Source organism: Mesoplodon bidens (genome assembly GCF_964165515.1).
Source record: "Mesoplodon bidens genome assembly, chromosome: 2".
Taxonomy (NCBI): Eukaryota; Metazoa; Chordata; class Mammalia; order Artiodactyla; family Ziphiidae; genus Mesoplodon; species Mesoplodon bidens.
Window position 1 is genome coordinate 175,015,709 of NC_138177.1, and position 22,923 is coordinate 175,038,631.

Consider the following 22,923-nt stretch of genomic DNA (forward strand, 5'->3'; position numbering starts at 1 on the left):
AGTTCTGAACAGGGAAGCAGTATCTGGTGACAGTTTAGTGCTTTTATGTAAGATGGCAATATGTTCTGCTTAATTCACATTCTGAAATTTAGAACTATGTTCTTTTTTGAACTCTTTTTTCCCATTTCTCTGTATTTCTATTTTTAAATGTATATCCTACCCTTTTCTTAAATTTTCCTCCTCCAAGCTGTAGATACATAGATTCCTGCCATAAACCCCCCAATGCATTTATTTCCCTGATACTTTTTAAACTTTTTTTTTTTTTTAAATAAAGATGCAGTGAATTCCCCTTTCTCTGTGCCAAGGACCCGGAATTCTTTCCACCGATAACTAATGTCTCACAATTTCCTACCACTCTATCAAGTACTAGAAATCTCATTTCAAGTGAACTTATTATCAAAAGATTGAGATCTGAACAATGGCAAAATAATTAGTACTTCTTACCTCCAACTAGAAGTAGGCTTTGCTCTCAGCATTTTTTTTTTTTTTTTTTTTTTTTTTTGCGGTACGCGGGCCTCTCACTCGTGGCCTCTCCCACTGAGGAGCACAGGCTCCGGACACGCAGGCTCAGCGGCCATGGCTCAGGGGCCCAGCCGCTCCGCGGCATGTGGGATCTTCCCGGACCGGGGCACGAACCCATGTCCCCTACATCGGCAGGCGGACTCTCAACCACTGGCGCCACCAGGGAAGCCCTCAGCATTCTTTTTATATAGGCAAGGAAAGATAACAGAACACGGGGGGATTTGTTCAAACTACTCCCTGTATATACAAGCTGATCCATGTACATTGGAAATCCTTTCAAATAAAGGCCCCACAGCACAAACTCATGCACAAGGCAGTAACTCCACACTAGTTAACATCCCAGGATATTTCCAACCTACTCACAACCCCCTACGACCACCCCAAAAGTCCCCCATTTTATAGACAGGGAAACTGAGGTACAGAAAGTTTAGGGAAGTTACCCAAAGTCACACAGCTAGCAAGTGGCAAAGCTGGAATTCAAACCCAAGCAGCCTAGCTCTAGAGACTAGTCTGAACCACAGTACCCTGTCACCAGTGTTGTTTCTATTGCTGTGCATCCACTGCTTGTGCAGTCACCAAATGCAGACATTTCACATCAGCAGATGGCCATGTCCTCCTGCAGTGTTTATCTGGAGGTGACTAATGGCTTGGAGATGCCCACTTCTTCTGGCATTTAGGTTCATGGCCACAAGTCACAGTGCCTGGGTATAAGTTATTTAAAGGGCAGGGAGACAGAGACAAGGAGAAAAGTAACCAGCCATCTCAATTTAAAAGAAACTGATCAAACAAGAGTTTATGATAAAAACTTTATTGTCTTAAATATCAAATGATTTACACATCACTTTTTCTTCAGAAAGTTCCTATTAAAAAAAAAGAAAAAGAAAATAAAGTGTTTTGATTACTTAGGGCTGACTTACATTTCAGTATCCGACAAAAACTCAAACCCAAATGCATCTAGTTCACTCAGCTGCAGACAGGTCCTATGTCTAGCCCCTAAACCAATGGCACAATGCAACCAACTGTGGGATTCCTGAGTTTGGTTCCCTTAAGTTCTCAGAGTTTTCCCAACTCTCAAAACCAAAGCATTATGGGAGTAAAAGAGCTACGGATTGGCAAGCCTATTTTGCCAATCATCCTAGTTGTTCTTGTAAGATGCAGTAGTCTCAAAGCTTAAAGAAAAATCAGGAAAGCAATAAAAGTACGACTGCAAGAACAAAGGGGAAAAGAGGGATTTTTTCTTTTTGCTAAAATTGGCCAAATATGGCTACAAAACTGGTAAACAAACCTTACTTGAGTGCAAAGCCCATTAGCCCAACTTGCCATGGAAATAAAATTTTGAATAAAAATGGGCAAGTCAATGTTCATTGTAAGCGCATAGTAAAAAAAAGCAAATACGTTGATCTGAGTATGTCACCAGAACTATTTCAAAAGGATGATCAGGAGAATAGAGAATGGAAATACTATCATTCAGAGGGAAAGGTCTCAGATGGGAAGCATACACTCAAAGCTGTGGGGCCTTCAGGGAAAGAAAAAGAAGTCTGGTTAGCATCAGGTAATCTCAGACCAAAGGAATCTAGAAACAAACTGATGTAACTGCCTCTGATAGGAAATTACAGAGGTCTACCTTTCTTTAAGTCACTGATGCATCATTCAAAGTTGTATGTAAAACAAACTCATGGTAAATAAAATAATTTTTTAGTCATGCATCTTCCCAGGAAAAAAATATACCAGCATGCCCCTTCCCCAAGTCAGCTAATCAAAACCTTCCTATGGTACGTGTTCAAAGAAATATAATTCTGTAAAAATTATTCCAATTTTGCATTCCACACCCCCACCCCAAGTCTTCTGTAGTTTGCTTAACTTTTCTTAGGTTAAAGAAATATCCTCTAACTCCTATGCCCTTGCACCATTTTTCTCTGTAGCTTTCATTCCCTAAGTTTGTGCTCTGAAACTTATCTGCTATATCCTCTCACCTTTCACAGCCCCCAGAGGGTCTAGATTACCAATCACCAGCACATAACAGATCAACCTGTGAGAGTTTTCTAACTGTAAACCTCAGAAGTCACTAGCAGTTAAGGTCGAGAAATTCTACCTGTCTCCTTCAGGATTACTACATACACAGTGATGTTTTAAATAGTGGGTTAAAGAATGTCCTTTTGATGGCGCTGTCCTGTAGAAACATTTGGTAGAGCCTTGAATCTTCTTGTAAATAAATTCTGCCCACCATCCAGTCCCCAAACCACTGCTTGCTACATTTTCTGCTCTTGATTCCTATTTTCACATCTTGCACTCAGCTGCTTTAAAACAGCAAATCCTCCAGAATCCTCTGCTAAGTCCTGTTGGCCCAGATGGTTAGTATTCCAGTGCTCAGAGGGGGAGTGGGAAAGATGCCGCAGCACACTCCGTATTTCTACCCTGCATGGAAGGAGGTCCTGATGGAAGGAAAAGTTGACTGTCACTTGTGCATCTTAGGTCATCTTCCATTTACTTGCACTTGCACTTCTATCCTGCCCAATTCCCCCTCCACCAACAGTATACATTTATTTCTGAATCCTTGATCTCTTCAAGTGTTTCTACCAAATGTGAGAACATTTTTTGTTGGTTTCTCCACTTCCATTTTTTAAAAAATATATTTTTCTGAGCAGTTTTAGGTTCACAGCATCTAATTCCATTTTGAGCCTGATTTTCCCAGGTTTCTCTGAATTTGAACCAAATCATCCTAATATGACTTTTAAAATAAATGATGCTAATAGGCAAAAACAGATCTTGCACTTGAAGCTAAAATTTGTTTCATGTCTCTTTACTAGACTGAAAGCTTCACAAGAGCAGCTTCCAGTCTGTTTTAGTCACTCCTGTATCCCCAGTGCTCACCAGTACCTGGCACACAGGCACTTAATGTTTGAATGAATAATGAACTCTTATTCAAAGATTCAAACTGCATAGCCTTCAAGAGAGTAAACGTTTCCTGTAATATAAGATTTTCTTGAACTTTTGCTCTGCCTTCACCACAATACTGACAGTGCAACAAAGAACATAATAAACATATAGAAACCATTTTTTGGGGGTATACCTGATACAAAAAAGCCATGTCATAATCCTTCTACCTGGGGAAATCTAATGATTTGGTGCAGGATAATTCTCAACCAACAACAAAGGCGAGCCTTAGGACCACTCCATGCATGCCTATCTCCAGGAGAGCCGTTCTCAGACTTCCCTGCTACCCGCCTCCTTCCACTTTTATTCCCCACCCAAATTTGATGCCTCTGCTATTTGGAGAAACTAAGGCACGAGAGAAAATCAAGCATATCAAAGGTTCCTCCTCTAAGTTCTTTGATTTACTCAATGAACTCCTAGTAACATCTACCGAGGGACCACAAAGGTAGAGAATTTGAGCCATGATTTTACATTTCTGGTTCTCAAGGACATGCTTTGAATTTACTTTGTTGTTAACAGGAATTGGCATTTTAAAATCTTTCAGAAAGAAAGCTATTTTTATTTTACGGAACTAAGTTAGCATTCATCTGCTCGGAAGGGAACTCTTGAGAACTCTCTTTCTAGTTCAGCCGTGGACTACACTAAGTCACCAAATTCAAAGGAGATATTTGGCTTTTTGGTATCTGTGCTAGAGAATGCATAATCCAGTTAGCTTCTCTTATGATATGTTACCACTGATAACTAGTTTGAAATGTGCAGCAGTTCAATTATCCTGCTTATACTCTCTGCAGGTGGCAAAGAGATAGGAAAAGGAAATCAGAATGTACTGCAACTCTCCTGGCCAGTTACTTGCAAGGCTGTTTTTTATACACATAAAAACCACCATAACTGAAGACTACATCTGTAGATATAAAAATTGTTTGCTTTTTAATCTATGTAAAATTAACTGTAGGATATCTGTCTATCACACATGTATTATATACACATGAACGGATGGTTAAACCAACTAAATTTTTATGGCTTTTTACTAGGGATAGTAAGCTGTGCTAAGGGAAAAACAGGCAGATTCCACCTTAGCTGGTTATCATAGAATCAGTGACACAAAGTCTCATATTCTTTCCATGTAACTCTCTTACTGGAGAAATGCTCTGGGAAAAAATACAAGGTGTGTGTCTCCCTTCAGTATATAGGGAGACAAGGAGCTCTGGAAAGTTCTGTAGGCTGAAAGGCAGAACAGTTTTCATACACACTCACCATCTATGTAGTTCCCTTTGCAACTGGTAATCTTTATATGTTAATGGCTAAAGCCCAAACTGTGGGATGAAGGCCAGTGGCTGATGTCTGGATGCCTGAAGAGGTACGAGTGGAAATAATTCTTACCAGCTGCAATGGCAAAACCTATAGCCTAGGTATAGCTGTCTGGTTACCAAGCACATTCTTATACACAGGAACCAACTAAAGGGAAACTGCAGAAGTCATATAGGTAAATCTTCTCCTCTCTTTGGTGAATAAACAGATACCACCCTTGGAGGTACGTGCTGACCACAAGGCTGTCCATTACCAGTTATGGCAAAGGAGCTATCCAGTAAAGCAGCCCATTACTGGTTATGGCTGGCCATTATCAGTTCTGTTGGCAACCAGAGGAGTTCACAATGATTTTATCCTATTCTTGGAGAAGTTAATCTCTAATTTCTGCACTTTGAATAAAAATTGAAAATGAAGGTTCACTAGTGCCATGTTCCCGAATTCCTTTTGTGTTTTACAACTGCTGAATTTAAAAATGATTCAAAATCTTGACAACGTCAACAACTTTACTTTCATACAAACGATGGACAGGAAGATTTAAAAAATCAAAAGCAATTATAAGTTGAAAGATAAATGATGAAAAAGGACAAGCATATTTGGCAAGTGGGTTAAGCTCAAAGTATTCCTAATAAGAATACATGTACAACGACAGGCCTATCCAATTTTCTCCTAGAAATAAATATACATATACATACAATAAAAGCTATCGTAATGAAACCTTTTCCAGATTGATATTCTATATCCCACCTGGGACTGACTCCCAAATCTCCACACGGTGAAAATTCAGTGGCCAAGCCTCTGAACGGCAGTCAGAGGGACTGCTAGTACAGAAAACCCTGAGGCCCATCTTCATACAGAAGGCCTTTCTGGAGGAGTCTACCGTCATAGACTCACCCCACTTTGTGACCCTACACTCACCCCACTTTGTGACCCTCAAGATTTATAAGCTTAGAATAAATTCTCAAGCACACCCACAATGCAAATCCGGGGCCCATTGCATTGCTACTACATTTTGCTTCAATCATAGCACCACTACTTAATTACAGTCACAGCTCTAAGAGTCAGTTGACAGAAATCCTATAAGCAGGTTCCTAGTGCATCTTACATCTTTGGTGTAGGGCAGGCAAAGGGATCTACAGCACATGATTGTCTAAAAGAACACTTGAAAGACAATCTGGCTAACTTGTTCTGAGCGCCCTTCTGAACACAGTAAACTACAACTCCTTCTGTCAACCATTCCCTAACTTCAGAGGGTCACGAGGAATCTATGCAACTTTCCATCATATCACTCAGGCTCCTAACACACATACAAACCTCACAGCTAAAAGAAAGAACATGGAATAGGGTAAAAGAAATGTCTAAGTGCCCCCAAATCAAAAATTTTAAAACTCCTGAGATATGAGCCTCCATTTTGATTGTGCTCAATGACGTGAATTTTGACAGAAAGAATAAGCTTGTAAAGAGAGTAAGACTTTAGACAAAAACCACTTAAAGTTAAAAGTTCACAAATCACCCTTTTGAAGCTTCTGTTTCAAACACATTGCAAATTATAACCTGGAATAGGGAATTATCATTCTCAAAATTCTCTTCAATAAAACCAAGATTTCAGATTCCTGCTAGGTACATAAGAGGGTTTATTTTCCACGAAAAAAAGTATCTAAAATCTACCCAGTAGAATTATTGCACAGTGGGGCCCACAGGACAATGATTTCCAAGGGCTAGTCCTCATATAAAAAAAGGCCACAATAAATACATCTATATACTATGCCCCACTCTAACTTGACATGTGTAAACACAACTATGACGAATCTTGCTTAAAAAAAGAAACTCCTGAGGAAAGAAAGGGATGGAAAACTCTACCAAGGCCACTTGAGTCAGAAACTCCAATTACTATTTCCACTGCCATGAAAGACACTCACCAGATACACTGACCATTCCAAGCACCAAGACAAACCAGTGACAAGGTTATTTATCACACTTGAATATTTCACTCAGATCACAGCTCAAACTGAGCTTTAGAAGAACTTCCTAGAAGAAGATGAGTTTGGAAAGGAAATAAACTGCTGGCAATCAACCCACTAGCTGAACATTAGTTCATCGTTAGTCATTAAGGGTTGAGCTGTGATCAGTGAGATGCTACCAAACCCAGTCACTAGTTAATTCCAGTGTTTAGGCCATTATTTTTCACTCACAGTTCTTGAAACATCACCATGACATTTGCAAATGGAATTACAGTTTTTTCTTTCTTTTTTTTAGTCTGGGTAGCACCATGGTTCGCTCTAATGTTAATTCCCTCACAGTATCCCACCCAAGGTATCTGGCAATCCATGCAGCAGCCTGTGATGTACAAAGCAGCCCAAGTTTTAAACCCTCCCAACTCATCCCATTAAAATGTCAAATCCTAACCACACGAATAAAAACATACCACTCTAGGAGATATTCTTCAATTTCCTGTTACAACCGATGAATCATAATACATAAACACTAAGTATGATTCCAAACACCAAACATGTAATCAAGTTTGTAAACCAAAAATTGAGTCAACAAGCCACACCTTGCCTACAGCACAGACACAGCCAAATTATGAAGTTGATCTGTTTTTAGCTGCATGGGTGGTGGGATTTCTCACGGCTTCTGCTTTTTAATGCATTCACTCTCATTCTAAAATGGTATGCTATACACAAACCCACCAATTTTATTCCAGAATACATCATCTTAATGTTAATAAAAAGCTTCTGTATGCACATACTGCCAATACATTTAAAAAGGCCCAAATTTTAACAAATAGAATAGACAAATTCATCAGACAAGAGATCATAAATTACTTTGGCCGAAAAAAATCTTTAAAAAAAATCTGGCTCAACATTCTGCTTGCAGGTTTCTACATATACTGTATATGTGGTGAGTGTGTATGTGTATGTGTAGATATATAGCTTTTTTTAAGGGAATGGAGTATGGTCTAGCCCACTTTTCCATGGTTATGTAGGAACTACAATGTTCTTTGCTAGCAAAACAAGAAGTGCAAGGTCTGCATTTCCACCAACTCGATGCAAAGCCCCAAGAGCTTCCTGCAAAGTAAAGCCGGCACGGAGAATCCGGTCAATGTCCGCAGCAGGAAAAATTAATGGTGCAAGAAAGGAGGGACTTGATGATGGATGGCTGGTAGGTGGTACAAATTCTAGAAGTGGCCCTGCAGCTTCAGAACAGACATTTTCTCTAGTCTCAGGCCTGTCTGTCACTGGATTCTGTGTGCCCTGACCCAAATCTTTAACCAATATGAAACTGGATGACAAGGACTCAGTTTGCTCAGAAGTCTGATTGAGTGCATCCTCCTCACCTGCTAAAAGTCTGGGTGAAATTTCTACACCAAAGGTGCAATGTAGTTGATCAGACATTTCAGCTGAGGCTACAGTGACAGAACTGCTCTCATTTACTGACTCCTTAGACTTGGGGACACCTTCCCTACCAGTTAATATGCCATCACCTGGACCCCTGAAGTTAGTATTGTCTACGTCTTCTACTCCAGCGTCAGCTGAAGTGTACGTTAATTCTTCTGTCTTCACTGTTACAGATGTGGCCTGATGAAAGGAGACCTGTGAACACTGTTCACTCGGGGTAGCTGTAAGATGCTCATTTTGGGTCCATCTCTCAGAAAGGTCCTTAATACCTGTTTGGCCCTCAGTTACTGTCTCTGATTGACAGATAACTTCTCCCGATGTGTTTTCTGAAGCTGGTTTACTACTAATGACCAAAAGTTCATGAAGTTCCTTCAAGGCTGCCGTTACGGATGAGCAAGATTCCTCTGTGGACTCTACAGATGGCTGACAACTGCCACAGAGACTTGTTAAAGAGGAGGGGCAATTCCCGTATTCTTTACTTGTTCCAGACATTTCAACATTACTTTCTGGAAGCTGTAAATCCTGAGTCGAAATGGAATTACTCAAAATTTCAGAGGAAGGGTTACATTTTGATGTTTCTACTTCCATCAAGGGATTATCTAAGGTGAGATCAGATGCACCGATGTTCCTGACATTGGTATTCTGCCCACCTGCTGAATTAAGCACAGCAACTAGGGGCTGTTCAACTACATCTACTTCCATAAGTGTTTCTGAACTTGAGCAGCCAAAGCATCCTGAAGGTAGAATATTTTTCTCTGTACCCGAAAGGTCCACAGTCTGCTCTAGCCTGTCTCCTTTCATTGTAGCTTCCGAAGCTTCCGTACTTCTCTGTTGATCCTGTTGCCTTTCTCCAAGAAGTTCGAGGCCCCCTGTGTTCCAAAGATGTGCTTGGCCATGTGGAGCGTTCTGTCGTATAACCTCATGCTGTTCATTCCTTGGTTCTTCGTGCTGCTGAAGGCCACTCGCTTGACTCAGGTCCTGATATTCTGGACGCCAACCCTTCTCACCTTCAAGCCTCTGTGGTTCTTGCATCCTAGTGACAGATAAACTAACTTCCTGTCTTGTGTGGAGATGAGATGTGAGGCCCTGGGTGCTTCTTTCAGCAGATTTCTCTAGATTATCCGCAACAATGGCTTCTTCGAGTGAATTCTGCAAAGGCATAGCTGGACTCTGATCTGCTGGAGCACTGTCTGCTGAAGAAGCACCATCAGAAAGATCCTGTAGAGGAAGATGTTCTTTCTTTTCAGAGGTTACCTGGAATTCAGCTGAAGCCTTCAAAGCCTTCAGAGCTTTAGGTTCAATGCTGGCTGGGTCGCTGGGCTCAATAGGGCAGACTGAAGCAGAGACAGAGTGAGCAAGACGTGAAGGATTACCGATCTCAGGACCCTGTCCTGAAGGATGGGCTTGATGGTGAAATCCATCTGAAGGTGGTAATGATGACATTCCCAGTGAGGTAGTTTCTTTACCGCTTTTCTCTATATAGAACAACAGTGAAAGGAAAAAAGATTCATTAGCAGGTTACAAAGTCCACTAAATTATCAGAGAAACACAAATCTAAACAGGACAGAACAAAATCAGGTCCTTAAACTTGGGTTTGTCTTATGTTTATAGACTTTATACACGAACCATTCTCATCGTGGTGGACAATTTAACATCATAGCATCAGGACAAGAGGTAGGCATGTTCTTAACAAAATATGTGTACTGTAATTCAATATTTTTATTTAAGTGCCACATAAGGGCTGAGTTAGTGCTCAAGACTGAAGGACATTTATGTATCTTTATTCTCAGTGGGTTCAGAACTCTAGAATAGTTTCTCCAAGTGTGTTCTCTCTATCACTTGCCCTAAAATCACCTGGCATGTTTCCTAAGCATGAAGGTTCTGGAAACCATCCTTGGGATAAACCCAGGAGTTTGTATCTTCAGTAAGTTCCTCAGGTGATTCTTAAAAGCACAATACAATCTTGAGGATTTCAGTACGAGAATGATTCTCGTGCCAATTCACTTTCAGAGTGTCAAATGTGAACACTGAGAAGTCTAAACCAGGTATAGCTGGGACAGAGCAGGAATTATAAAGAGAAATAAGAATGTGACACTGCTCAGGGACCTTCAGAAGACAGAGAAGCAAACATTCTATTTATTTCTATCCAAACATTCCAAAAACGATGGGAGCTTGACTCAGAACAAAAAAAAAGCGCTAAAGATCAAACAGATTAAACCCCAATTATTATCTTACCAAATAATGCAACTTTAAAAAGGATTATCAGTTACTTTATCATATTAACAACTAAGTAAGAATATTTAAGTACCTTAAGGGCAGGGAAATGTGGGCAGGGGAGGGCAGTGGAGGGATATAGTTCATAAATTCTCCAATAAGCAGTAACAATTCAGATCCACTGCAACTTACTGACCACTCATAAAAAATGGAAGGATTAAATACCACACCTCAATGTAAACATCATGATGTCATTAAACACCAGTTCCAGCTCTCCTTTTGCCACTAATGCAATTGAAAATTGACCTCTATGCAATTATTACAAGATCTTTAATTAAAAGTCAAAGGCTGGTAAGAAAAATGACATCACAATACAAACTATTAGGACAGATGCAACTCAAATGCTTCATGCTGACTGTACCTTAAGAAGTCATGAAGCAATGCAGTTATGATTCAAAAGGCTCTAAATCATTCTAATCCAACACAGGTTAACATCTTGAAAAGATGAAGCACTATGTCAGGAAGTTACTGACTTCTTGTGAAATAACCTTATAGTTTAGGGATAATCAGGAAAACAGCATATATCTCAGTGTAAACTATATTCATTAGAGTCTAGAAACACAGTTATTAGTTTTATTTATCAATCTCTAAGGCTGACTCTGAAAGAGGTTCAATTTTGAGTTAATGAGAACACAAAGATGCACTGTAGTGAAATATCCATGTTATTAGCAGCACAGAGGTGGGCAAAGGTAATGGCCTTCTGGCAACGGTATGTCAGTTGTAACAGCTGGGGGAGGTGAAGGTGAACATGACCTCAATGTACTCCGTACTCACTATGAAAGCAGCATATAGTCCTTCTGTAGCTGAGATGGTCAGTTTCACTGGCCTAAGTCCTAAATGTAGGGGAGGACTGGGTCAGTACTATAGCACAGGAGAAGAGGATGAGGACAACGGACATTAATAATTAAAGATGGCTGCTTTTAACCCATCCTTACAAGGAAAATGAAAGAAAGAAGCAATTAAATGCTATATATCTAGTTACAACCAGCCTGCAAACCCCTATAAAGTCCTAGGTTGGTAGTCTAAAAAGACCACTTTTCCTTCTTTTAATAGATCAGTCAGTGCACTCAGGCTGACATTTATCGTATCTGCACTACAGGGAGATGGAAGCAGAGAGCCTCCTGTGGAAAACTGTCAGGCTAGGGAGAGAGGGAAAAGCAAAGTTTCAGCTCTTGTTGGAAGACTAAACTTCAGTCCTGCCTATGTTATTGACTCTGTAACCCTGGCCAAATCACCTGGCCTGTTTCCATTTCTTCAACAGAATGAAAATTTCAGCCCCTCTATAATGCTGGTAGCTGTGTGCAGTAATGTGAAAAATACACTTTCAGTTTTTCAGAAGAAAGGGACTTACAAAACCCCTAATAACACAGCCATCTCCAACAACAAAGTGCTGTGATGCTAATATTCTTGATTTGATATTCACAATGGTCATTTGTTTTCGCTGGGATTTTTTTCCCCCTCGAACTGTTCTAATGACTGATAAAATTTTAAATAGGAAACCATGCTTAGATATGTATGTATGCCAACATACAAATACACATACAGGCTAGTTGTAACCAGATTAAACAAGGTGAAGTGGTGAATGACAGAAGCTAAATTCTAGAATTGCTGCGGATACGAAGTCTTTCAGACCACAGACGATGACTGGGTGGAAGGCTTAACGTGGTGTCTATAAATACCTGGTCTGGGGCCCACTCCAGCTGCAGTACACACACACTACATGCATCATGGCTTCTGACGCTCTGTTTGAATTAGGAAACAGACAAGCAAACCTTGGGTTAACAATGCAAACCACACAGCATGCAGGGTTATAGTCTCCACTCCTTTGCCATCTTTAAGGTCAGGAACTGGTAGAGTCAAAGTGGGGGAACGTTCCTGTAGTTTGGACATCAAAAAGATTTTCTGGTTGCTTTAATTCTCTCACAATACATAAAGCAATGTGTCAACTTCAACAGATTTTCAACAGAACTTGGAAAGAAATTAATTTTACACACCTACACAGAGAATTCATGGGCAAACATGTGAAATAGGTGAAAAAAAGTAGATCCATAGACAGAATTACATGATATGGAAATCTTATGGAGTAAAGGTGAGCGAACACATATTATAGTAACTTTCAAAATCTCTTTTTCAGTTGAGATTTATTTTAGAAGAAAAACAAACCAAACCTGATTACTTATCCTGGCTTACCGTCTTTATTTTTTTAAATACTCTGAATTATTACTTTTTTGAATTACTTTTTAATCAATAGAAAAGATAAAGACATTCTGCTACAGAGTATCCACCAAAGAGACAGTTTTTAGCGAAAATACGTTCACCTACTATGTCTAGGGGTAGGTGATTTTGATAATAGTGGGAAGCTGATGTTCCAAACAAATAGAATCTGATGTTGAAGAATTATCTCACTATTTAAACATTACAAAAATTAGCGCAAGCCATACATTGTCAGTAACAAAAGGTCACAAGGGTAAAGAGCCACTTCCTTTTAATCCTTTAAAACGGGTACACCTCCTTCACTATGGCTGAAAACATCTGTGGTTTCTATTTTAATCTCTTCAACTTTTTATTAAAAGTAATTACTCAAAGAGGGTAACTGTTAGTAGGTTATAAAGCACTGCTACCGTCAGCTAGTGTTTCTCAAGTAAAGGCACCAAAACTGTGGGGGGGGGGCAATAGAGGTTTCACAAAATGATAACATATCCTCATTTTATTAATGTATAGTATTATGACTAAGCTGACAAGTTACTAAACAAAACAAAACAAAACAAAAAGTAAAACCTTCTAAGTTGATATGTCAAACTCATTCAAGCTTGCCTTGTGGGTAAGGTTAAAACGATTAATTTAGTCTTTCTCTGTCTGGTTGTTCAAAATCCTCCCCTTCCTACCAAATACTTAAATCACAACCCAAACTGTACTTCACATGTAAAACTGAGCCAAAAGGTGGTGGAGGAGCAGATTCGGAACAAAGCCAGCTTGGAAACTCCATCTGCTACTCACGCTCACTCTAAAGAGTCTCAAAGCTAGACCACCGGATGTTCTCTGGTGATATACACTGGCAAAATCTGGCTGCTTATTGTTAAAGCTCTTATCTTTTTTGTCCTTAGGAGAAAGCTATTCCCTGAACTTATAGCTCTAATACACTTTACTATATCAGCAAATGCAATGTGTGATATTAGTCACTAATGAAGAATTACAGCTCAAGACTTTAAAATAACTCAAACTTAAAAGTTAATTCTCTTTAGCTTCTAGAAAATATATTCCAGAGTCACTGTTCTGTAACAGATGGGGAAAGTTTATCCACAGAAGTGGGATTTCAGCATAACTGTGTCCCTCCATTTTACCCAGACAACTTGGTTTGATCTTTAGAAATAAAGAAGCTACAACAACTGAGACTTAGGAAAAAAAAAGTATTCGGTAGCTTCATTTCGGTGGCAGCACCTTCAGTAGATATTAACAAGCTTAGTGCTGCTTAGTCACAGACACAATGTCATCCTCCAAATAAATGGGCCTAAGAAAAGAACAAGAAAATTTCCAGGAAATGTTAAACTCAAAAGGAAGTTTCTGCTTACTGTTATAATTTTCTTCAAGAAAAAAAAAGACAAGATTCTTTAGGAATCCCACCAAAATGTGCCTAAGCAAAGAACTCCCCACTCTATCTCGCACACAGCAATGGATTGCTATTTCTGGATCTACTGAAACACGGGAGCTTTTCTGTACTGTATTTAGAGATGGGAGGAGGCAGTAAGAAGACAAGGAACATACCGACAACAGGACGATGAGGCTGATTACGACTGGAAAGGTCCCTATTCCCCTCTGAAGCTCCAACTTCCCTGGCTCACCCACCAATAACGAGTATTATTTAAGAGCCTGGCCACTCCAAATACCTGCATCCTCTACAGATTTTTGAAGGGCTTCTGCTAATTCTTGGTCTGCAATCTCCTCTGGCCGTACTTCCTCTCGCCCGGCCCCATATGCCAACCGGGCACACTCTGGTAACTCCCCCTCAGGAAGGAAGGTGGTCTTTGAGCCTGTGGTGCCGATCACGAGTACATTTTTCTTGAGGTCAATGGAACACTTAGAAAAAGAAACCAAACACTGATGATAGCAGATAGAACACAACGCAGGAAAATTATGATCTTGAATTTAAAACTCCATTCACAAAGAGCAACACTGACAGAGATGGCTCAAAAAATTTTGTCTAAAAGTATTTAAACTTTAAGCTATGTGACACTGTTAGTTTAGAATCTATATCTATATATATATTTAAAATATCTATTTAATTTATTTATGTGTTTTTGGCTGCGTTGGGTCTTCGTTGCTGTGCACTGACTTTCTCTAGTTGCGGCAAGCAGGGGCTACTCTTTGCTGCGGTGCACGGGCTTCTCATTGCAGTGGTTTCTCTTGTTGCGGAGCACGGGCTCCAGTAGTTGTCGCACATGGGCTCAGTAGTTGTGGCGCGAGGGCTCTAGAGCGCAGGCTCAGCAGCTGTGGCGCACGGGCTTAGTTACTGCACGGCATGTGGGATCTTCCCAGACCAGGGCTCGAACCCGTGTCCCCTGAATTGGCAGGCGGATTCTTAACCACCGTGCCACCAGGGAAGCCCTAGAATCTTTTTTAATATTTAAATTGTATAGCAGAATGATCTTTATGGGATACAGTTTACACTTCTTTGTCAAACACAGCAATTGTTCATGTCTGAATTCAAATGCAATACATATTCATTGTACGAAATTTGGAAAACGGCACGCCATAATCAGCAGCCACATCTTTTAGAAACATATCAGTGACTTTTAAAAAACTAAAACTGAGACATACCATTTATATAGGTCTACATTTTTGCTTTTTGCTTAGTGTATAAAGTATAGCTGATATTTAAAGTCTATGCCAATGTTCTCAAAAGTGATATATGGACAAGACGAGCTCTACAAAAGTATTCTGTATTTCATACTTATGCTATCCTCTTTTTCAGTATATTTTTATAATTACTTAATATAGGACAGTTATTTTGAATCCGTAAAGCTGGAGACTGCTAGTCTATACCATGACTTAAAGATAGCGATAAATAAATAAATAAATAGGGAAAGATTAGCAACAAGTTAATAAATCGGGTTTTATTTATATGTGCATTCGCTCATTCCTTCTACTTAAAACTATGCACCTTGATTTGAATATCAATGCAATATATTTCAATGGGAATTTAACATTAAACATTTAAAAAAGAGTATTAGTGTGCTTGCTTAGGCAGCACATATACAAAAACTGGAACGATGCAGAGATTAGCATGGCCCCTGCGCAAGGATGAAATGCAAATTCGTGAAGTGTTCCATATTTTTATATTACTCAGCCATAAAAAAGAACGAAATACTGCCATTTTCAGTGATGTGGATGGACCTAGGGATTGTCATACTGAGTGAAGTAAGTCAGACAGAGAAAAACAAATATATGATATTGCATATATGTGGAATCTAAAAAAAGTGGTACAAATGAACCTATTTATAAAACAGAAATTGAGTCACAGATGTAGAAAACAAACTCATGGTTTCCAAGGGGAAAAGGGTGGGAAGGATAAATTGGGAGATTGGGATTGACATATACACACTACTATATATATATCGATAAGATAGACAACTAATAAGAACCTACTGTATAGCACAGGGAATTCTATTCAATACTCTGTAATGACCTATATGGGAAGAGAATCTAAAAAAGAGTAGACAGCTGAAACTAACACAACATTGTAAATCGACTATACTCCAATTAAAAAAAAAAAAGGAAGAATAGTGACATAAAAATGTTGACTAGATATGAAACCTTGTCGGGAAAATTTTTACTACCCAAGAGCACAATAATTGCTTCTTCAATGAGTGAAGTTTATCTTTAAACAAATTATTAGGCTTCGGAATGGAAATATAAAAATCACTGCAAATGAAAATATTTATAAATCATTCTCCCTGTACTAAATAAACATTTCCATTCCCAACATCTTATGTACACCTTTTCCCTTAATCTCGAAGCTCTTCTCCCCAAGTATTGTTTGACCAGCCACTAAGGATTTACTAAACTTAGGCTCGCAGTAAAATCATCATTGTGTATTATTATGTACATCTCCCTACAAACCCATCAAAAAATTACTTGAGGCACTTCCCTGGTGGTCCGGTGGTTAAGACTCTGCACTCCCAATGCAGGGGGCCTGGGTTCAATCCCTGATCTGGGAACCAGATCCCGCATGCCGCAACTAAGAGCCCGCATGCCACAATCAAAAGATCCCGCACTTGGCAGCGAAGATCCCGCATGCCACAGCTAAGACCCAGAGCAGCCAAATAAATAAATATTATTAAAAAATTGTTTAAAAAAAATTACTTGAGTTCTAATCAGAAACTAAAAATTACACAAGGGAACCAAATTGTCCATTATAGTCTCAAAACAGATGGCAAGATTCAACAGATTCAGAAAGATTTCACAAAAAGGTTCTATTTCTACTGATACAGAATTTCAAAGCCTTGTATGACAACATCACCAATTAAGGACCTTTCCAGGTTTGAAGTCATACTTCTTAGTTTCCCAGTATATACAACCATGATGGAATAACCATTTAACACACAAAAAGCCAACGCAAAAAGAAAGTGAAGCTTTTAATTACCTGATGCCGTTTCAGCATGTCCAGTCCCAAAAGCATGTCCATGGGCTGTTCCTCAAGTATAGAGAAGGAACACGCCAGGAAATCTCCTTCAATTTGAACCTGAGCTAAAGCACATGAAGAAAGGAAGAGGTTACTGATTTTTCCAGGGAAGGTCTGGAAATGTATCTATCATTCTGTGTCTTTCTTCCTGCAATCGGTCAAAGTCAAGCCAAAGCATGCAAACAAGTGAGTTAAGTATGAAAATCCAGTAAGACCAATAATCAGGTTAAAAGCCAATGAAGGCACCAGCTCATAAAGTGGATTGGGTAGAATTACTGCCCACAAGACCTGGCTTGATATATGATACACGCTCAGCTGGTGAAGAAAGCTGGCATTAAGAATTAAAAAAAAAAAAAAAAGACCAAGACCAATTCCTTCAATATTAACCACCTGCTTCCTGTACACTTACAAAAGGCTTTCTAAAAGGAAAATAAAATCAGTACACTTTAAACCTTTTAAATTAAGCTCCAAGAAGTAAACTGTTTATTACTGCCTGTCATAACCAAGTTTCTTTGCTTGAAGTCTCCTGCCTTGCTTCTTTCCTCAATTACTCCTCTTATTTCATATTTAAGCTTTTTTTTTTAAAAAATGACTTTGTCATTAACTATGTCTTATGAGCAGAAAAGTATATGAAATATATATATATATACTGTATATATATATATAATATAAAGCATAATAAAACACATACCCATGCATCTATTTCCCAGGTTAAGAAACAGAAAACTAAGAAGCTTCCTGTATGTCCGACAGATCATAGATTATTCTTTGCCTCCTCCAACCCTTCCAACTATCTTGGTTTTTATGTTAATCATTCCCATCTTTTCTTAGAGTTCTTACCATTTTTCTATGATTTCTAAGCAACATTTTGGTTAGTTTTGTGGTTTTGAACTATGACTTGCTTCTTTTACCCAAAAGATACTTTGAGATATTTTATTCCTGTGGGTGCACGTGGCTGTATTTCTTTCATTTATACCACCCCTAAGAGTAAGTACTGTAATGTCTAAGACACTGCCACTGATTTATTTATCCATTCTGCTGCTATGGGACTTTTGGGTTGCTTCCAGTTTCTGCCGTTGTAAGCAATGCTAACGTGAGCATTCTTGCACTTGTCTCCTGGTGTGCCTTGAGTTTCTCTAAGGTATACTCTGAAAACATACAGGGTTCCAGGGGATATTAGCTCAGCTCTACTTGATGCTGAATTATTTTCTAAAATGTTTCCAGGGGTTTTTGGAAAGTTCCCATTGTTCCACATTCTCCCAACACTCAATATTATTAGATTTAAAATCTGGCAAGTAATTCTCTATTTCCCTGATTAATGAGATAAAGCAATTTTTCACACACTTATTAACCATTTGAGTTTCCACTTGAAGTGCTTGTTCAAATGTTTCTGCAATTTTTTATATACCAGTTTTTCTTACTGAGTTGGAGGATACACAAACACACAGAATACATATATATTCTAAATATGAATCCTTTATTTGTTATACATGTTACTAAGTTCTTTCCTAGTTTGTGTTTGTTCACTTTCTTTAAGATGTGTTTGATGAAAAGTTCTTAATCTTAATCGGCTGTATTTATCAAATAATTTCCTCTGTGTCTTTTTTTTTTTTTGCGGTATGTGGGCCTCTCACTGTTGTGGCCTCTCCCGTTGCGGAGCACAGGCTCCGGACGCGCAGGCTCAACGGCCAAGGCTCACGGGCCCAGCCGCTCCGCGGCATGTGGGATCTTCCCAGACCGGGGCACGAACCCGTGTCCCCTGCATCGGCAGGCGGACTCTCAACCACTGCGCCACCAGGGAAGCCCTCCTCTGTGTCTTTTAAAGAACCCCTTCCCTACACAAGACATTCTCCTACATTTTCTTCTAAAAGCCTGACTTTGCCTTGCACATCCAGGCCTTTAATCAACCCTGATTGACTTTTGTGTGTGATGTGAGACAGGGTCCAATTTCCAATTCATTTTTTCCACATAGATACCCAATTGTCCTAGCACATTTCCTAAAACTTTCCCACTGCTCCATAAGATCTCCCCTCTCATTTACCAAGGTTCATGTTAAGCATGGGTCTGTTTCTGTTCTAGTCCTTTGGTCTTGATATTATCTAGAAGGGGAAGTTATTCCAGAGTATCTTGACTACTCCTGCCATAAAGGGCCTACATAAAATTTAAAATTAACACATCAAGTCTCACAAACAAAACAAAACAAAACAATTTATTGGGGTTTTAAATGTATTACAACAACTCTGTTGACGAATGTGGGAGAACTACCACCGCCAACATATTGAAACTTCCTATCCATGGTGTAGCTCTCCTTTACTTAGACTACCCTTATTGTTATAAGGTTTTCTTGATACCTATCATAGCCAAAGTTGCAAAATGGTACAACTTGTGTAACCAAAAGAAGGACACAAGGGACTGGTATTTGTCTCCTATTATCTTCTCACTAAAAACCATGAGAAATCTAAGAACTCGGACTCTGAAGCAACTGGTCTGTGGTATTCTTACCCAATTTCAGTCCTATTGTGTGTAAGAAAGTACATAAGAGGTAAGGTATTTAAACTATCCTTATTCTATAGAAAACAATAATAGAAAACACGGAGACTTCTAATAATAGACAAATGTATTAAAACAGGAAAAATGAAACAGATATGAAGAGGAAAACAGGTAGAAAAACTACCACTTGCAATGAAAGAAAAGTAATTTACAGTAAAAAAACCACTTTTTTATCTGCAAATTAAAGGGATAAAACTAAAAACACTTGATTGTATAAGGAAATTAAGGGAATGTTCAACCAGTGCTGGAGAAACTAGACTGGTACCAGTTAACAATATCAAGAGCCTTAAAGGGTATTCATAATCTTGGATTTAGTAGGTTCACTTATGGGAACTTTAACTAAGGAAAAAAAAATCAGTTTGCACAACACTACACAAAAATGCACTTCCATGTTACAATGACAAAATATTGGGGGAAAAAATATATCCCAAAGGTTGACCATTAAACCCATACAACAGAATGCTATGCATTTATTTAAGTGATGCTTATGAAATTTATAATGGCATTTGGAAAATGCTCTTACTTTTTCTTAAAGCAAAGTATAAAAATTCTATAGAGTATTATATGATCACCTTTTACAAGAAAACAATGCCAGAAAGAGATATGTCCAAATGCTACTACTGATTGATTCTCACCTAAAAGAATTACTTTTGCTTCTTTTCACATTTCTATACTTTCAAAATTCTCTACAATGAGCAACTAATTAAGTGGATAATGAAAGAAAAAAACAAAGAAAAGAACAATTCTGCTTAAAGACGAAGGACTGAACACATGTATTTAACTTAACTTACTCCTAAAAAAAACCACAATGAAAAGTTGTTTTTCTTTTAAAATGTACAGATTACTAAGGCCAAAAATAATGGAAGAGATAACTGAAACACAATTTTGGAACTAGAAAGCAGATGACAATAAGGAAAACTAAGCAGCAACCCTTTTTATCCCAAGAGGCTGATGAGCTGGTTGAAACAAGTACCTCTGCAAACAGGGGTGGAGTGAGCCCAAAGCAGGAGCACTGGCTGAAGGTCTATGGAGGCACAACTGGACCTCAGGGCTCCTTCTCCTGCACTCTGCTCAGCCAGGTGACTACTGCCTTACCCCAACAGTAGACTAGAGGTTTGTTTTCTCAAGAGGGTGCAACAGAGGCTCTAGTAAGAGAGGTGGGCATGAAGGAAGATAGAGATACAACAACAAGCACCAAACTGAAAACTAGAGGGGTTAAGTGGAAGCTTACTGAGACTCTAGCCTTTTTCTCCGTCCCAGCTTCCAGATCACCTACAATCAGCATGGCTACCCAGCCAACTAACCTTCCAAATAGCCTTTTGGTGTCCCACTCTTCAAATATGAGCAGACGCCAAGGATCACCAGACACTTGAGAAAAACCATCTAACATGAAAGGAAACTGTACCAAACAGAAAAGAAAGGTTAGAAGACAAAGTTGAGGAAGTCTCGTTAAAAACCTCCCAAAACACACTGAAAGAAAGAGAAAGAAAATAAACTAGAGGACAAGTCCATGAGAGTAGATTATCCTACCTGAATAACAGACATCGCAGAGGGGAGGAAATCATATTGGAACCATTTTTCCAGACTGAAAGGTATCTAGCATAGTAGATGAAAAGAGATCGACTACACCCACGTACATCATTGTGAAATTTTAAAACACTGAGGTCAAAGAGAAGATCTACAAGCTTCAGAAAGGGAAAAGAAATCTGACACATAGAAGATCAAGAGTCAGAATAGCGGCCAGCTTCTCCAAAGCCACACTGACAAAAATCATGATGGAAAGTGATTTCCAACATACTCAGACGGGTAGAATGTTGGAAGAAAAGATGTGTTCTGATATTTAAGGCCTCAATTTACTCCTGTGCACTTCTTCTCAGAAAGTTACTGGAAGATGTACTCTAATAAACCAAGGAGTGCAGAAAAAAGAAAAAAGTATGGGATCCGTATCATCCAACGTAAGACGGAAATGAAAGGCACCCTTCAGGACCCAGATTCCAAAACAACAGCTATGAAGCAGCCTTGAACCACCAGTCCAGGCTGGAAGAAGCATCTTCAATAGGATGACATGTATAAGGGAGATTTACACACTAGGTACGTGTTTAGGGATGAGTAACAACCAAAAAACCAAGTGACACACACATACAACAGACAAAAATTTCGAGAAAAAATACTAGACATGAAAGGAAAAACAATCTTTTTCAATTAGATGGCTCAGCTCTCAACAGAATTTACATAGTCCTGTCAGTAAATAGCACTATAAACGTGTTACTTAGAAATATGGAGGTAAGCACCAAAAGAAATCAGCTATAATAGTGGAAAGGGATTATCTCTAAAGAGCAGGAAACAGAAGTACACAGGGGACTGGTGTTTTTTTGTAACCAGCTAAACAATGTTACATTATAACTCTGATAGACTATAGGATTTAAAATTGCTAGGGACTGGGAGTGCTGGATCAGATGCCCCTATCCAAAAGGAATTTTTTTTTTTTTTTTTTTTTTTTTGCAGTGCGCGGGCCTCTCACCGTTGTGGCCTCTCCCCGTTGCGGAGCACAGGCTCCGGACACGCAGGCTCAGCGGCCATGGCTCACGGGCCCAGCCGCTCCACGGCATGTGGCATCTTCCCGGACCGGGGCATGAACCCGTGTCCCCTGCATCGGCAGGCGGACTCTCAACCACTGTGCCACCAGGGAAGCCCCCCAAAAGGAATTTTTAAAGTCCACTACCCTACAAAGGCTCCCAGTGCCCTGCACTCACCTAGATGTACCCTTCCAATAATCTTCTGGGTGCCCACTCCTTTGGCGATCCCTGCCCACCGACGGTCCACCAGCCTCATTATATTACACCTTTCTGCACAAGCTTGGCTCATAATGGTCATCTGGGCACCTGGAGGTGGAGGGAAACATCAGATAACAAAGACAAAATCCACATGTGTGGGAAGATAAAAAAATGCAGCACTAAAAACAGGGCAGAAAGCAAGTATACTCCCAAGCTTCTGTCTGTGTACAATTATTCCCACCTAGCCGGCTTCTTGCTACACTTAGTTCAACTTTCAGTTTTACACTGCAATCTGAAACACAGTGTAGAAACTTCACATTGAGGGAAATAACATTGTTTAAATGTAATAATTAAATGATATTTTAAAACTTTAAAAACAGAAAGCAAAACTACGTGGAAAGGATCTCCAAAAAGTCAAACTATGTCTAGAGATGGAAACACTCAATTAAGCACTACTGCACCCTCAGATCAGTTTTCACTGAGTATC

The 22,923-nt window shown here is 39.3% G+C and overlaps 2 protein-coding genes across 4 annotated transcripts in view; both read right to left on the reverse strand.

Annotated features, from left to right (window-relative positions):
• Positions 1-1,176: 1,176 nt before the first annotated feature.
• Positions 1,177-9,602, reverse strand: RSC1A1 (regulator of solute carriers 1; the record flags this gene model as incomplete). The annotated part of the gene is made up of 1 exon (XM_081224493.1): positions 1,177-9,602. The coding sequence occupies one exon, from the start codon at positions 9,600-9,602 to the stop codon at positions 7,740-7,742; it is 1,863 nt and encodes a 620-aa protein (XP_081080619.1). The 3' UTR covers positions 1,177-7,739.
• An 8-nt stretch (positions 9,603-9,610) lies between these two features.
• DDI2 (DNA damage inducible 1 homolog 2) overlaps positions 9,611-22,923 on the reverse strand; it is a 34,604-nt gene continuing 21,291 nt past the window's right edge. For 2 of the 3 annotated variants that reach the window (XM_081224496.1, XM_081224494.1), the window contains 3 exons: positions 22,416-22,544; positions 17,074-17,177; positions 12,184-14,507 (listed from right to left, as the gene is read on the reverse strand). In XM_081224496.1, coding sequence (XP_081080622.1) covers positions 14,289-14,507; positions 17,074-17,177; positions 22,416-22,544 — 452 coding nt within the window. In that variant the 3' untranslated portion in view covers positions 12,184-14,288. The other variant, XM_081224495.1, reaches the window with a different exon arrangement.